The sequence below is a fragment of the Canis lupus genome, chromosome 7, assembly GCF_003254725.2.
Source record: "Canis lupus dingo isolate Sandy chromosome 7, ASM325472v2, whole genome shotgun sequence".
NCBI lineage: Eukaryota > Metazoa > Chordata > Mammalia > Carnivora > Canidae > Canis > Canis lupus.
The window spans coordinates 67,205,918-67,218,348 of NC_064249.1; the positions used below are offsets into that span (position 1 = coordinate 67,205,918).

The 12,431-nt window shown below is 37.1% G+C and overlaps 1 protein-coding gene across 3 annotated transcripts in view; it reads left to right on the forward strand.

The window, feature by feature from the left end:
* CLUL1 (clusterin like 1) overlaps nucleotides 1–12,431 on the forward strand; it is a 51,415-nt gene that overhangs the window by 19,533 nt on the left and 19,451 nt on the right. For all 3 annotated transcript variants that reach the window (XM_049112849.1, XM_025429367.3, XM_049112850.1), the window contains exons 3-4: nucleotides 6,968–7,086; nucleotides 8,476–8,624. In XM_049112849.1, the coding sequence (XP_048968806.1) occupies nucleotides 6,968–7,086; nucleotides 8,476–8,624 (268 nt within the window). The remainder of the gene's footprint in view (nucleotides 1–6,967; nucleotides 7,087–8,475; nucleotides 8,625–12,431) is intronic.

Here is a 12,431-nt window from a genome sequence, read left to right on the forward strand (position 1 = left end):
ACTTAAATCTTAAACATAATGACATCATAAGTATAAAAGTAAGTGGGGTTTGTATGAAATATTGCTTAATCTTAAGAGTAAAATGGCAGCTGTGAAAACAGATGAAATAATTAGAGGAAGAAACTTTTTGGAACCTTCAGGATTTTTTAAAAGTAATTAGTACTAGTTAGCAATAAACTTGCGTTCTCAGAAATTACACTTAAAGGGGGAACATGGATTACAGAAAAAAATCTGCCACTATGGGATGAACCACTGGACTTCCTAAGTAACAGTTTCCTTTTTCAAAAAATTTGGGTTTGCAGATGTCAGCCATGATTTCAAACAGTCCCAAACTTGGACAACAGCAACTAATGAGCAAGGGTTCTCAGGGTCAGAGTAGCACTGGATAATTTCCTATGACTAACTCTTCCAGAACTGTGCTCTTCTCTTCCTGAGAAAAATACCCAAAGCCCTTTCTTCCATTAGCCAACTAGTCACCTCTCAGGATAGGACACATCTGTTTACAGGTGTGGACTGTAGTTGCTCAAAAGTGACATTAGGCTACTTAACGTAATAATAGTTCAAGTTTTGCTTTGAGTTAATCTGTTTTCCAACAGAGCTAAGAAGTTTCCAACTAAAACAGAGAATTAGTGGATAATTAAGACAGCTGAAATTGGGTGTGGGCTGGACTTTGAATATGTCCTGTAATTGCCTGTCTTGGTGCCTAAGTGGAGCATAGATAAACTCCAAACAGCAGTTTGTTCAAACACCAGGACCAACATCGAAGGGCCTTTGAAAGGTAGGTGGGCCAGTTCAGGACAGTCAGTGTGACCCACTCAGAAAGCACTAAGCACATAATATGCTAATCCCTCAAAACTTTAAAGGGACCCATGATGATCTTGAGATTTCAGTACCCAGAGAGACCCAGACTACAACTGGCTATGGTGATTAAGAGTTCTCTAAATTGTTTTTAAACAAATCATTAGCTGAATTTTCAGTTCAGCTCATCAATTAGCAAATTGTAGTGGGCTTGAAATACTATCTATTGCATTATTTATATGCTAGATTTTATCATTTATCTACTTAAAATGTGTTTGCGGATAGTCAAAAAATGCTAGACAACTATATAAATAATCTTCAAAATGTTTTATCTAAGAGTTTACTTACTCTGTTTCATATTACGGCTTATATTTCCAAAGAAATTTGTTTGGCCTATATAGGAATATACATATCAAAAACTTCAAGTTTAAAAAAATGTTCAAAGTTTGAATGAGTCCTATAAAAACATATCTGTGTAGAGGAGAGATCAAGATGGCAGAGCAGGAAGATTCTGAACTTAGCACCTCCCACCAAAACTTCAACTACATATAGGACAACTCTCTCTGAGAACAACCTACAGACTAGCATAACAGCTCTTCCACACCTAAAGATATAAAGAAAAAGAAAAGGACACATTGAGACAGGTAGGAGGGATAAAGGTGTCGTCTAGCCAGGACATACACCCCTGATGCAATGAGCCACAGATGGGAGAAATGTCACAAATGTGGAGGTCCTCCCTGAGGAGCAAGGAGTTCAAGCCTCACATTAAGCACCCCAGCTCTGGGCCCCTGCACAGAGATGAGCCTCCATAACATATGGCTTTGAAAATCAGCAGGGCTTAATTCCAAGAGAGCTGAGACTCCACTCTCAAAGGGACCATGCACAAACGCACTCACTCTGAGACCCAGCACAGAGGCAGGAGTTTGAAAAGCTCCTGGGCCATGTGTGAAGATTTACTGACTAGTTTTACGGCATTCGCCAACAGAGCAGAAAGTTGTAAGAACTTCCTCTTGGGATGGAAGTGCTCCCAGGCACCAATCCTTATTCTTCTTCTACCTAACTGGCCTGGTACTGATGGGTGACATTTTTCATATTCCCCATCTACCTTTGCTACCACCATTCACACTCCCCAAGTGTCCCCCTGTGGACGTGTCCTGCCCAATTCACCAACTCCAAAGTGACCCCCACCCTACCACACCTAATGGATAGCCTCAGCCAGGACCAGTGCTCCCCTCCCAAGACATTTCCACCTTGTCACACCCGGTGGACATCTACCCTACCAAAGCAACTCACTCCTGGACAGGGGTAGCCACGCCCACCAGTGCACCTACAATAGTCTGAGCTGGGCTTTGCAGCTAGCCACACCAAGGACCAGCCCCACCCATCAGTGCCCTCTCAGCATCAATAAATGAAACAGAGAACAGAAAAAATAGAAAATAACAATGAAACTAAGAGCTAGTTCTTTGAAAAGACAAAACTGATAAAAGTTCAACTAGACTCATCCAGAAAAAGAGAGGGCCCAAATAAATAAAATCAGAAATGAAAGAGGAGAAGTTACAATCAACACCCTGGAAATACAAAGGATTATAAGGGATCCTTGGGTGGCTCAGCGGTTTAGCACCTGCCTTTGGCCCAGGGCGCGATCCTGGAGTCCCGGGATCGAGTCCCGCGTCAGGCTCCAGGAGTGGAGCCTGCTTCTCCCTCTGCCTGTGTCTCTGCCTCTCTCTCTCTCTCTCTCTCTCTCTCTATGTCTATCACAAATAAATAAATAAATCTTTAAAAAACAAAACAAAAAGGATTATAAAAAAAACTAGTACAATTACATGCCAACAAATTGGACAAACTAGAAGAAATGATTAAATTCCTAGAAATATACAATTTTCCAAGACTGAATCAGGAAGAAAATAGAAAACTTAAACAGAATGACTACTAGTTATGAAATTATATTGGTCATCAAAAAAACCCTAACAAAAACAAGTCCAGGACCAGATGGTTGCACAGGGGAATTCAATTAAACATTTAAAGAAGAGTTAATACCTATCCTTCTGAAACTATTCCAAACAATCTTAAGAAGGAATGCTACCAAATTCATTCTAGGAAGCCAGCATTACTCTGATACCAAAACCAGATAAAGACACCACAAAACGGATCCCTGGGTGGCTCAGTGGTTGAGCACTTGCCTTCGGCCCAGGGCATGATCCTGGAGTCCTGGGATCGAGTCCCACGTCGGGCTCCCTGCATGGAGCCTGCTTCTCTCTCTGCCTGTGTCTCTGCCTCTCTCTCTGTGTCTGTCTCTTGTGATAAATACATTTTTAAAAACTTAAAAAAAAGACACTACCAAAAAAATAAAGAAAGAAAAGAAAAAAGAAAGAGAAGAAAAGAAAATTACAGGCCAATATCCCTCATGGACATAAGTATAAAATTTATCAACACAATATTAGCAAACCAAATTTGACAACACATTAAAGGTATTACTCAGCCATAAAAAAGGAATTAAATCCTGCAATTTGTGACAACATGAATGGACCTAGAAGGCATTATGCTAAATGAAATGTCAGACAAAGTAAGACAAATGCGTATGATTTCACATATATGTGGAATCTAAAAACAAAAAACAACAACAAATGAACAAACAAAAACCAAACTCTTAAATACAAAGAACAAATTGGTGGTTGACAGGGGGGAGGTGGCTGGGGAGATGGGAGAAATAGATGAACAAGACTAAGAGGTACAAACTTCCAGTTAAAAAATAAGTAAGTCATGGAGATGAGAAGTCCAGCATAGGGAATTATAGTCCATACTATTATAATAATGTATGGTGACACTGCTACACTTGTCATGGTGAGCAGTGAGTATTGTATAAATTTGTCAAATCACTATGTTGTACACATGAAACTAATATAACATTATATGTCAACTAAGCTTCATTAATAAATTTTTTTAAAAATTAAAAGAATTACACATCACAATCAAGTGGAATTTATTCCAGTGATACAAGAATGGCTCAATATCTGCAAATCAATCAACATATTATACCACATTAATAAAATTAAGGATAAAAATCATATAATCATCTCAATAGATGCAGAAAAAGCACTGAACAAAATTTAACATCCATTTATGACAAAAACTCTCAACAAAGTGGTATAAAGGGAATTTCTTTACATATCTTAACATAATGAAGGCCATAGATGACAAATCCATTGCTAACATCATTCTCAACGGTGAAAGACTGAAAGCTTCCCCTCTAAGATCAAGAACAAGACAAAGATGCTCATTTTTGCCACTTTTATTCAACACTGCATTGGAAGCCCTGGCCACAGAAATCAGACAGGAAAAAGAAATTAAAGTCACTCAAATTAGTAAGGAAGACATAAAACTATCACTATTTAAAGATGACATGATACTATATGTAGAAAACCCTAAAGACTCCACCAAAAACTACCAGAACTAATAAATGAATGAATTCAGTAGTTATAGGATATAAAACCAATATACAACAATCTGTTGCATTCCTATACATTAATAATGAATTAGCAAAAAAAGAAATTAAGAAAATCTCATTTACAACTGCTTCAAAAAGTCAAATACATAGGAATTTAACCAAGGAAATGAAAGACCTATATTATGAAAACTATAAGATGTTGATGAAAGAAATTGAAGATGACACAAATGGAAATATATACCCTACTAATGGATTGGAAAAATTAATATTGTTAAAATGTCCAAATTATCCAAAGCAATCTACAGTTTCAACGCAATTCCTACCAAAAAAAAAAAAAAAAAAAAAAAAAAAGCATTTTTTACAGAACTAGAACAAATAGTCCCACAAATGTTCCTGATTGGAACCACAAAGACCCTGAATAGCCAAAGCAATCTTGAGAAAGAAGAACAAAGTTGGAGGTATCACACTCCCTGATTTCAAACTACACTACAAAGCTAAAGTAATCAAAACAGTATGGTTTTGGCCTAAAAATAGACACATAGGTTAATGGAAATGAATACAAAGTCCAGAAATAAATTTACATATATGTGATCAATTAATCTACAACAAAAGAGGTAAGAAAATGCAATGGGGAAACAACAGTCTCTTCAACAATGGTGTTATAAAAACTAGACAGCTATATGCAAAAGAATGAAAGTGGACCACTTTCTTATACCATACACAAAAACAAACTTAAAATGGATTAAAGACCTAAGTGTAGGACTGAAACCATAAAACTCCTAAAAGAAAATATAGGCAGTAAACTCTTAGACATTGGTCATAACAATATTTTTTTGGATCTATCCCCTCACACAAAGGGCAACAAGCAAAAACAAACAAATATGACTACATCAAACTAAAAAGTTTTTACACAGTGAAGGAACTACCAACAAAACTTAAAGGAAACCTACTGAAGGAGAAGATATTTGCAAATGATATATCCAGTTAGGGCTAATATCCAAAATATGCAAAAAACTCCTACAACTCAACATCAACACCCCCCATCCGATTTTTAAAATGGGCAGAGGACCTAAATAAACATTTTTCCAAAAAAGACATGCAGATGGTCAACAGACACATGAAAAGATGCTCAACATCCTCTAATCATCAGGGAAATGCAAATCAAAACCACAATGAGCTATTACCTCACACCCATCAGAAAGACTATTATCAAAAAGACAAGAAATCAAAAGTGTTGGCAAGGATGTGAAGAAAAAGGAAGCCTCATGCACTGTTGGTAGGAATGTAAATTGGTGCAGCCACTGGAAAACAGTATGGAAGTTCCTCAAAAAATTAAAAATAGAACTGCCATATGACCCAGCAATTCCACTTCTGGGAATTTACCTGAAGAAAATTAAAACATTAATTCAAAAAGATATATGCATCCCTATGTTTATTGCAGCATTATTTACATTTACATTTGTTACAGCCTAAGTAACAGTCAATATTACAATTACTTTCTATGGTAACACATGGTAACTAGACTTATCATGGTGATCATTTCATAAATTATGTAAATGTCAAATCACTATGTTGCATACCTGAAAACTAATGTAATATTGTATGTCAATTATACTTCAATCAAAAAATATTTGTGTAAAATAAAGGAACTGGAGGTCTTAATTCCTGATCATGTGCACAACCCGCCCTCTAGTGTTTCTTTCTAAACACTACCAAATTTTAAACCATATTCTTAATCTCAAAATGTTAGGTTAATAGGATTAAGAACTGTGTCATCAAATTAAAAGAAGGCTAAATCCCTGACACAGATGAAAATTAAATCAGAGAAAAGTGAAGGTCCTTTCAGAAGCTGGTGGTAACATCACTGGGGAGATACTGCAAAATTAGTGGTAAATATATTTCGTTAAAAAGTTTCATTTTATAGATAAGATCTTAACAGAGAAGAGTTAGTTCAAATGATAGATGTAGATTATGTAACTACTAGTACTGGTGTTATTTTATTATATTAAAAAGACCCAAATTTTGATTAAATAATGAATTTTTTTTCCAAAATAACATACATAAAGCAGATCCCTTTGGGAGGAGTTAAGATAATCTAACTTATTTTATGTATTTAACTTTATTAAAGCACATATTTATATTTGGAATGTTTATAACAAAAGTATATCAAATCAAATTTAAAAGTAAATTCATTTTCTGAGAAGAAAAAATTCAATTGTTCACTATTCATATATCTTGACGGGTTTTATAAAGACATATGGGAAAAATCTGTGAGGGTGTTTTTGCTTTCATAAAAAAATAAGTAATGAACTACCTAGGTAAAAACTTACTTGAACATTCAGAATTTTGGAGAAAAAGAATCCCTCTGACATATTTTAACTAATTCGTGCTTCAGGATGTTTACTGCTGACCAGAACATAAAATGAAGTACGGATTCTTTGGGGCTGTGATCTATACTATTCGTTGTCTTAAAGTTCAAATACTTCAGATGATGACCTCATTTAACTGTCATAAAGAATGTAAACAAAATAGGGACTTGGATTCTCTTTTTTAAAATTTATATTCCAAATCTCCTTATGTCTCAGGCATATTAGCATAACTTGTCTAAAGTCATAAAGAAAAATTGACAGAAAAATGCTTTGGATCACCATGTGTTTTCAATTGATGCTGGCAAAAACTAACCTAATGGAAGGCATTTGGTACAGGTTTATTTTTCTTTTGCAGTAACAGCAGGAACATGAAGCCATCACTCTTGGTGTTTACTGTGTATCTGCTATGGCTGAAAGATTGTCACTGTGCACCTACTTGGAAGGACAAAACTGATATGCATGGAAACCTGAAGGGTACGTTTGGTTTCTTTATCTTCTGCACGGTGTCCTGCTTGTATGTTTGCATGTCCTGCTGGCATTTACAGTGATTTACAGCAGAGAGATAACCATATTCATTACGGCCTTCTAGTTTCACGGTAAGATGTTCTCTAGGCACTTAAACCAAATAGACATGACGCCAAACATCTGGAATAAAAACAGAAAATTCCAGTCGAGTATCTGAGAACGTTCACATATCCAGATGTTTGCTATCGCATAGATAAAACTTGCCAACTTTTGCACTGCATTTCTTGGTATCATCCAGATGTTTGGTGTCCTCTCAGCACAGTTTTAATTAACAGTGAAATTCTTTTCTAGCATTTGAAAAATTTAAACAATTAAAGTAATCTGTGCAGTTATTCTTGCGATAGTGAAAGAACGGGTTATAATGACATCAAATCTGGTCAGTCTATGCTCATTAACTTGTGACCTCTGCTTGATAATAAATGCTTTTGGGACTGAAGGCTTAGAAAAATAAATTTGTTAAAATGTTGCTTTATGGTTGTCTATAATTAAATTCGGTAGCAAGAATAAGGTCCTTTGGAAGCCACATTGACTATTGCAAAGAGAGAATGACAATGAATTTCACATCCACTACCAGTTTATTAGAGGTATATAAAAGGGGCGCCTGGGCAGCTCAGACCTGCCTTTGGCTCAGGTCAAGATCCCATGGTCCTGAGATCTAGCCCTGCATCATGCTCTCTGCTCTACAGGGAGCCCCTGCTTCTTCCTCTCCCTCTGCTTGCTGCTTCTGCTGCTTGAGCTCGCTCTCGCTCGCTCTCTCTGTCAAATGAATAAATAAAATATTTTTTAAAAATTTATTTTAAAAAAAAGGTGCATAAGAGATTTCTGGTAGGTTATTAAAGAATCTTGCATTATGTGAGATACTTTCTAGGTTTTTTTTTTTTTTTTTTTACTTTCTAGGTTTGATGCCTCCTGGGAAGGCAATTGAAGCTGAAAGAAAGGGAAATTGTTCACTGTGTTTGAGGTTCCCAGTTGGGCATTTAATATAAATTGTCTGTGAAGAAAATTTGAATTTTTTCTAATATAAACACTTGAGTTTTAAGTGAGAGAGAAAAAATGGATAAATGGAAACAGGCCCTGAGGAAAGGGACAAGAATGAGGTTAAATGAACTCTGACTTGTCTAGGAGCTCAGAAGCGAGGAATAGAAGGTATTATCTATGTGGCAGCTGTGTCCATGTGGCAGCCAACAGCCAATTCATTGTGATCTGGTTTCAGGGTTTGATGCTGAAAAAGAACAGTAAAGTATTTAGGAGACATGAAAAATTGGTGAACTCACTGTAATTCTGATACATTATAATCTGATCAAATCTCAAAGGAAAAAACTGCAACATATCTTTCAGGTTTTTCTGAGGCTGGAGACATAGATGTAGATGAAGAGGTGAAGAAAGCTTTGATTGGTATGAAGCAGATGAAAATCATGATGGAAAGAAGAGAGGAGGAACATACCAATCTGATGAAAACCCTGAAGAAATGCAAAGAAGAAAAGCAGGTACAGTAATTGAGAATAACACCTGTTCTTAAATACAGCTAGGTCATAAATACTGTATTTCTTAGTGCAATTGATAAATTACTTCTTTCCCCTAATAATGGATTTTCTGGACAGCAACTCTTTTTTTTTTGGTGGGGGGGGGGATAGCAACTCTTAGTGGAAGAAAAGTTTGAAGGAAATTTCAAATTTCTTCCAAGAACACAGTCCTAGCAGAGTAGACCTTTGCAAAGAACTCCAAATCCAGGAATTTGGAGGATTTGTCTCTATTGGGAAAGTGCTACTTTCTTAAAAAGACTTTATCCTTAGTCCCTTCTGACTACAGATATTAACTCAAAACTGTTCCAGCAGTTTTTGGCTAGATCTGTAGTCTCTAAGGTTTTTGATCTCCCATCCCTATTATTAAAATTATTATTAGCGTTCTCTCCTAAATCTAGGCACATTAATTTATTTATAAATTAGACACATGAATTGTTACCATTAATATCTCAAGGCATAAAATACATTTGGGGTGAGATTCAGCACTAGCCAGGGTGGATATTAAGTCCATATTTCAAATAATCTTCTGGATAGTATTTTGAAATTTTTTAGCCAATTACCAGATCTGATTAGATCATGGTTGGACTGTCATGTGACCAATAAAGAAAGAGCTTATCATGAAGAAGTATAAGCTCTGCCTTTTGCTTCTTGTTCACGTGACCCTAAATTATTCATATTTTTAAATCTGAGTGTTAGTTTAGTTAAAAACTAGATAATAAAATGATCATTTACCTGCTTCCTCTTAACTAGCAATCAGCTTCAAGGGAGTAAAGAGAGAGGGAACCATGCTCCTGGATCGTGGAGTACCCCACTTTCCCAGTGTCCTCCTGACCAGTTGGCAACATGCAGTGGTCTGACATAAGTACCACAAGACAGCACCAGTGTGTAGAAAATAGTACATCAGCCTAATCAATTTCTTTATTCAAATGCCTTTGATAGCTGCAGTTCAAACTGTCTACCATACCAATGGGAAGTATAATACAGGTTGACTCTCAACAATGCAGGGGTAAGGCATGCTGACCTCCAGTCAAAAATCTGCATATAACTTTTGACTCACCCAAGACGGAATTACTATGAGTCTTATTGACAGAAGCCTTATCAATAATATAGTCAAATAATACATATTTTGTATGTTATATGTAATATATACTATATTCCCACAATAAAGAAAAAATATTAAGAATATCATAAAGAAGAGAAAATACACTTACAGTACTGCCCTGTATTTATTTTAAAAATCCACATGTAAATGGACTCATGCATTCAAACCCATGTTTTCAAGGGTCGATTACACATCCAAATGTCCATAAGAGGATGTTAAAAAGTGTTCATATGTTACAGTATGAAGTTTAATATGTTTCTAAATTATGAACATTACATGGCTCCTAGTTTAATACCATTAACAATGAACATAACATTCAAAACAATTCAATTATTTTTTAAAAATTATTTTCCAGCTTTACCCTTAAATCAAAGAAGAAATCAAAACTGAGCAAAAATAATTTGGAAAACACTTTAGATTTTAACATTGAGAGAAAATTACTTTTAAATTCTATTTTTAGGAAGGTGTAAATGTGCTAAATCACACATAACATATAATCGTAACCATTTTTATGTATTATAATTCAATAGTTGCTAAGACACACACACAACGCTGTGCAACCACTCCAGAATTCCTTCCATCTGGCAAAACTGAAACTCTATACCCATTGAACAACTCCCCGCTTTTCCTCCCCCACCATCAATTTTTTTTTTAAGATTTTATTTATTCATGAAGACACAGAGAGACAGAGAGGCAGGGACACAGGCAGAGGGAGAAGCAGGCTCCATGCAGGGAGCCTGATGCGGGACCCGACCCCAGAACCCCAGGATCACACCCGGAACCAAAGGCAGATGCCCAACCGCTGAGTCACCCAGGCTTCCCCAATTTTTAAATTAAAACATAAAAATAGAAGTTTTAATATTTCCTCCTACACCTATACCTATAGATATGTATACATTGAGGGCCCCCACAGCACAGACAGCTGCTGGAATTCTTTATTTCTGAGCACAGTGGCCTCTGGCCATCCCTCAAGGCTCTGGAGCAGGGCTGTGACAGGCTGACCCCCCCAAAGCTATCCATGAGCCTGTCACCAAACTGGTTAATATTGTGTCCACACCTACCAGCCTTGACACATGGGGTTCCTAGCAAGGAAAGACCACCTGACTAACAGCTGCAAGCCCTCCTCCCTTTGGGCAGGGCAAGCAAAAGATTTAAGGAAACCAAAAATAGCTCCTTCTGAGGAAAATGTGGAAGCCCTCCCCTCAGCTGGATTTCTCCCTGGTAGGCTTGTGAGCTGGCCCCTGGGAATAATGATGCTAGATATCATTTACGGGCCCTTTATAAAACCCAATATTACACAAAATCCTTCCAACATCTGTGTAAACCATTAATGTCACTTTACAGCTAAGGAAACTGAGGCTCATGATGTTGGTGACCGTGCTAACCCGGCACTGTAATGAATGACTGGGGACTAAGTCGGCTGGCAGTGCTGTCTCTGGACCTAATGACTGTTTTTCTCTCCTTCCCCAGCCTCCCTACAAGCCAAGGGTGTAAAACTATGAAAAGAATGCTCTAGTTAGGGGTGGGTCAAGCAAGCAAATGCCGATTTCAGTTCTGGCCCCAGGAATCCCAAGAACTAGTTAGAATTTTTTTTCTTAAAAACTTTCTTATTGGGACTCCCAGGTGGCTCAGTGGTAGAGCATCCATCTGCCTTCAGCTCAGGTCCCAGGGTCCTGGGAGCGGGTCCCACATCGGGCTCTCCAGAGGGAGCCTGCTTCTCCCTCTGCCAATGTCTCTGCCTCTCTCTGTGTGTCTCATGAATAAATAAATAAAATCTTTTTTAAAAAACCTTCTTAATATATAAAAATTCATTGACATACTCTTAAGGTCTGGACACTCAAAAAGTCCATTTAAAAATGGAAAAACTTAAAAAAAAAAAAAAAAAGGAAAAACTTGTTTAACTCTGAGCCTCCCTAAAATTAAACTGAGGACAAATTATGACTTAGCAAATATGAGACTGGTGCCCCTGTCTCCCTACTACAGAGCACCACCTATGGCCTCAGGTGAGCCAGTGTCATTAGGGACTCCTCTGCAGCCCCTCCCTAGTAATATTTAGTGAGAGTCTCTGAAACGAATCAGAAGTAGGAAACTCCAGGGTGGCTTAAAGTGATTTGACCCTCACACCAAGTTTATATGGGACTTTGATAAACTGTAAACTACAGGAATAATCAGTGGGCGGGACATTTAGGAGAAACGGAAGGAATGGGCAGGGCTTTCCTAAACCAGAGATCTTCCTCCATGACATTTCATTACCGAAGCTTCTAACATGTGATTTAGTAATTGGTTTTTGCTGTGCTCTTGGAGGTGATTGGAAAGAAATCAGATAATCAAACACTAGGTGCCTTGCTTGCTTATCTCAATACAAATCCTTAAGTAGTAAAGCCTATTGCTATTCCTATTTGCTAAGGAAGATACTGAGGCTCAGAAATGTTAAGTAATTTGCCCAAAGGTACACAGCTAGTGTAGTTTGGAATTGGAAATATTGGGGTTTCGGTTTATGGTCACAATGAACAGGATATTTAAAACGAGGACTGACTGAGGAAGTGTGGGAAGTATTGTTTCCTGCTGTGGTAGGGTAACTTTCTTGAGAAGATGTAGGAACCCAAAATCGTTCTGCAATGACCAAGGAGGTAAGAAAATCCTCAAAAGATTCTCAGTGGCCAAGTGGT